Below are 5,498 nucleotides of genomic sequence, written 5' to 3'. Positions count from 1 at the left end.
TTTATTAATGAAAATATTTCTGTAGAATTTTGGAGTCTTTGTTTTTATCCTTTTGGTATCCAAAATGGTATCGAGTATCGAATATTTTCCTTAGTATCGGTATCGAGTTGAAAAGTTTAGTATCATGACAACCGTAATAGAGAAACCCTTAAATCAGGATCCAGGCCATAAAACAGCCCCATACAGCAAATGTAACTATCATAACAAGGAGTGGTTCAACATTCATTATTAGAAGCTCATAAATGGATACAAAGAGTGTTTGGCTTCTCTAAAGCTGGCAACAGAACTTTAATATTATTATTTTGACCTTTGACTAATTAGATAATAATCTAACAAATTTAAACTCTTGCATCAAATGATTGCTTAAAAACAAAAAGATTAAATAATAAAAGCCCCAAAGTGTAAGAAAGCAGAACTGTATCTGATCCATTAGTTTTTTCTTTTTTAATAACTGTGAGTGTTGGAAACGTTTGTGGCCACGACTTCATTCCTTTCACTGGATGTTGTAACCCAAGTTGTTGCGTTCTAGAACTGTTGCATGATTTACAGTCTTGGGGTGTTTGTCAAACATGTTTTGATAAACATGCAGCATGACTATTCAGGGCTGAATGAGGGCTACAACCAGTGTCAGGGAGGATTTTTATGTATGCATCCATTTGCTCATTCTAGGGCTCCACCTAGGAAACCATTTCTCACACCCTCAGCCCCACAGCATAGCAAGCGTTCCAGATTTCCTGACATTTAGGAACCAGACTTTTCCTGTGAAGACCGCTTTGCCTATTCATTATTGGATTATTAGAACTTACGATAACAGTATCAGACTAGTTTACACATTTCCTGGTTAATCATTTCAACATTAAACTGGACATAAAAATATTCAGTTTTCAGACGTTTGTCGGCTAAAGAAACTGAGGTTGATCGGGTTGCAGGGGGCAACTGATGAACACCTTTTGGACTCCGGTTGTATCTTTTAAATATGCTGCCAGACAGCAGACGGAAAATAACTGGGAATGTTAATCAGGAAGGAAAACTCGGTGGGATGCCCTCTAAACCCATTGTTAATGGTGTGAGACAGAAGATTTAGACTTAGATAAACATTACTCTTCCACAAGGCGAGTTTATTTTTAGTGTTGCTGAATTTGACAAGTTGGATAGACTAACTGAGGTTCCAGCTTCATCTGCCAGAAAAAGAAAAAGTTTTGAAAATGAAGAAAACATAAAAAAAGAACAATAAGAATATGTGTAAATAAAAGAAATAGCCTAAATGTGCTTGGCATCAAAAAGGAGCCATTTCTTTACAGCATAAACACTAAATACAAAACCTCTGGGTTAAAGTAATGAGACCAAAACAAACTTTGTGACCACCAGTATCACTGCTACTAATCTTAAATGTTCTGTACTTTACTCTACATTCAGTCATTCACGCATACACTCACACACTGATGGTGACAAACCACATTGTAGCCACAGCTGTCCTGACAGAAGCGGAGCTGTTGTACACTGGCGCCACCAGGTCCCTCTGACCACCATCAGTAGGTGATTCGGGTACTGATGGTATACACGTATACTGATTGCCCAAAGACACAACAACACTGAAAGCCGGAGCTGGGGCTCAAACCTGCAAACTCCTGCACCAGATGCCACTGTCGTTACAATATAAGAGTAACAATGGCTTTGATGAATATATACCACTCTTATATATACTGTGCAAAGTGCTTAGAGATGCCACAGATCCTAACACCTACAGCGCAGCGTCGACTGGTCTCCCCAGGCAGTATACATCAAACCACACAAATCAAATAATCAGCAGGCTGTTTGCAACACGACTAAAACATTGGCCTCGTTCACTTGTGAACTTATTGGTCCCATTAATATGATTCCACCAATTACAGATTAAAAAAACATGACTTCCAACAATGTTAAGAACTGCAGGAGCCTTTCAGATGGTGAGTAAAGCTTCAAGAAACCACAGAAGAAGTCATGTTGCCTTCTAGTAAAGTACAAAGGAGGCTTCAGTACAGACTGAGAATCTGCACCTGGTCATCATGCTGTGAACCATGAAGAGAGAATCTGACATTATGCGGAATGTGTGCTAAAAACTAACAATAATGTGAGGCACCAAGTTCATGTTTTTTGCAATGATAAGCCTAGCATCTAAAAATGTGATGATTTTAGATGTTCTTATTATCACTAGAAAAAAAAAAAAAAGGGGGTTCAGGGGCAGCCATGAGAGCATCCTGACCTCAGTATTCCTAAATCCTTTTAAAAAGACCTTACAAGTGCAGCTTATTAAAAACACCCCACGGATTTACAAATAATATATCCATCCATTTTATTCCGCATAGTCTAAGCAAAGATACCCAGACTTCCCCATCCACACACACTTCCTCCAGCTGCTCTGGGCGACAGCGATGCAACACCAGGCCAGCTCAGAGACATAGTCCCTCCAGCGTGTCCTGGGCCTCCTCCCAATGGGACATGCCCGGAACACCTCCCCAGGGAGGCGACCAGGAGGCATCCGAAACAGATGCCCGAGCCACCTCAGCTGGCTCCTTTCGACATGGAAGAGCAACGACTCCCGGGTAACTGAGTTCCTCACCCGATCTGAAAGGGTGCGCACAGCCACCCTGCGAAGGAAACTATGACTAATTTTATATATATATATGTATGTATACACACACACACATACACATATATATATAAATAGAACACTTTTATCAATTCATCCAGATACCCAGACTTTCACCTGCAACTGATGACATGAATTGGCAGTACAGTGGAACATTTGGGTCGTTGCTTATGCCATTATGAATAAATGGTTTTACTCAACCAGTCACCATATTTTCTGGAAAATGTCCCAAAAAAAGGGAAACTATAACAATCAAAATCAGTATTTAAATAAAAGACTTTAAAAAAATGTATCGTATGAGATTGTGTAAGTGCAACAATGGGTCATCATAGAGCGCTAACAGGGGGGCATGATGAAAGACAGGTGTAGATTACCAGCATCAGCAGCTTGTTATTGAAAGGATTGAGGTCTTACCGTTGGCCTTGCACTCTCCGGTCAGTGGGTCGGTGTGGTAGCCTTCCTCACATTCACAGGTGAAGCTGCTGTTTTTATGAACGCACAGCTGATCACACACGTCGCCTTCCAGGCACACATCGACTTCTACGATACCAAGCAAACATATTTTACTACATGAATGCCTATTAGTGACGGCCGAGTAAACACAAAGACGGTTGCTGGATGAACTGTGTGTGATCAAACACCAATATTAATACATGCTGAAGCTATATTAGTCATAATCTGTCACTTATTATAGGGCAAAGCGAAAAGAGGTCATTGCTTACCTTCACATCGGCTGTCATCAACTAGCTTCATGTTGTCAGGGCAACGGCAGAGGTAACCAATAGGCTGGTCCAAACAGTGATGTGAGCAGCCGCCGTTATTGACCTGGCACTCATTCTGATCACTAATATCTGCAAGAACAAATGTCATAAAAGTTGATCACTGATCGACGCCATTTACATCAAACAACATCTTAGGATTTAACCAGTATCTCTGAGCTAATTGTTGCTTTATCTGTAAAAATGTTTTCTTTGTTTTCTTAGAAACGTCCTGAACTAATAAACATACATTTGTTTAAAAAATACATATGTCTCTTTCAGAAACTCATAATACAATGATGCATAACAACCAAATTTTCCATTAACGTAACAGATTTTTATTCCCTTGCAGTCAGTTCAGCAGATTCCAACAGCAAAAACCCTAGTCTGTGTTTCTCTTGATACTAAACTGTTATAAAGAATCACTTGTTATTGAAAATGCATTAGTGAACAAAAAACTCACTTAGTCAAGAAATGGAGACATTTAAAGCATGCTCCAAAAGTTTGTCCTTTATTACTTCAAATTTAACAGGAGTTGAAAAAAACAGTAGTTCTAAGACACTTCTGCCATAGTCAGCCTCATCGCCTCAAGGGGTGGGAACGCCATTTTTTAAAGATAGGCTCTCTGTTTTACACCTTGGAGCTTTTTCTCTCTGGTTCTTTTACCTGAAAAGAGCTCACTATCGGACAAGATCATCAAAAGAAAGTTCCTGTACTTCGGTAAAATCAGCCGGACCTCATCTGGCCTGGACTTGAAAATGACCGTGGCTCAAATGCACGGCAAACAAGGATGAGGCCGACGACGCACAACGTGGATAGACGAGATAGAAGTGATTAAAGGGGAGAAGGACGTGATGAAGAACATGGCCAAGGCCGAGAATGAGGAAGAATGGCGCAATGCATCAGGGTGAAGAGTAAGAGCTCACTGGGGACAAACTCTTTAAATAACAATTCATAACTTGTATTGAATAACCATGAGACATGAGAAAACAGATTTTGATAGAAATTGTAATCTTACTCAGATCAGAGAAGCTGCTTAGAGTTACAGAAGGCAGCTGCTTACACCCAGACTCACTTCTCAGGAAGTGGCCTTAACAGTTAAAGAGGCATTTTATACATCTCCAGTCTGCCACATCAACACATTTTACATCATACAAGTTAGCAGATGAGAAGACATCCATGGCTCCAGCCTTATCAAAAGATTATAACTGTATACCCAAACAGAGAAACTGTCTTAATTAGATAAACTATTCTGGAAAACATCAGTTCTAACCTGCAACAGGCAGCTAATAGTAAGGTTTAATAAACTCACACATCATCATTAATAATTATCCTAACAGTGTGGACAACTTAAGAGTATAGACAGACAATACTGAACTGTGTAGACTGCTGTGAGCAGAACCATATTTTCATAAATGTGAGAAAAAGTTTATTAGGAACACTAGTTCTTTCCTAAGATGCCAACATGACTAAGTGCAAGTGGCTGGAGACAGAAGCACAATAACTCAAATATCATGAGTTATGGACTCCTCCACCTTATTTGCACAAAGGAGCACTATCGCATATCCTTCCTCCCACATGCTGTTAAACTTTATAATTCTCACTGCTCTTAAGTGCTCCTTTATTTGCAACATTTATTAGCTCCTCCAGTTCTTTTGTGCATTTATTTGAACAGTTTATACCTATTTGCACAGTTCTCACCTGCTCTATAAGTGGTTTCATTATTATGCCACTTGAACAGTTTATTTCATTTCTGTAAATAATCTGCCGTTTTTTTCCCCCTATCTTGATCATTTTTCTATGTTTTCAGTGTACACACATGCACAGATGCATACATATAAATACATAAATGATATTTTTCCTCCTTGTTCTTCTGCTTTTATTTCTGTTACTTTTCTGGTATCTCATATTCAATAGTCCTGAGTGCACCTGAATGGTTTCATTTCCAGTGCTTTGCCACTGATACACATGAACGTCGGCTCGAGGCCAATCAAAGGTTATTTCGCTTCTCTTCCAAGACTGAATGGAGCAATGGTGAACAAGTTATGTAGATTGCGAGGGTTTTAGCTAGGGTGACCATATTTTCATTTGGGAAAACCAGGACACCTTGG

At 39.5% G+C, this 5,498-nt stretch overlaps 1 protein-coding gene across 1 annotated transcript in view; it reads right to left on the bottom strand.

The window, feature by feature from the left end:
* The window catches only part of LOC107103342 (low-density lipoprotein receptor-like), a 31,282-nt gene that overhangs the window by 15,843 nt on the left and 9,941 nt on the right, over positions 1-5,498 (bottom strand). The window contains exons 4-5 of the mRNA XM_015403014.1: positions 3,352-3,480; positions 3,044-3,169 (exon numbers count right to left, since the gene is read on the bottom strand). Coding sequence (XP_015258500.1) covers positions 3,044-3,169; positions 3,352-3,480 — 255 coding nt within the window. The remainder of the gene's footprint in view (positions 1-3,043; positions 3,170-3,351; positions 3,481-5,498) is intronic.

Source organism: Cyprinodon variegatus, unplaced genomic scaffold (genome assembly GCF_000732505.1).
Source record: "Cyprinodon variegatus isolate N-32 unplaced genomic scaffold, C_variegatus-1.0 Scaffold1425, whole genome shotgun sequence".
NCBI lineage: Eukaryota > Metazoa > Chordata > Actinopteri > Cyprinodontiformes > Cyprinodontidae > Cyprinodon > Cyprinodon variegatus.
This window is presented reverse-complemented; position numbering and strand designations above follow the sequence as displayed.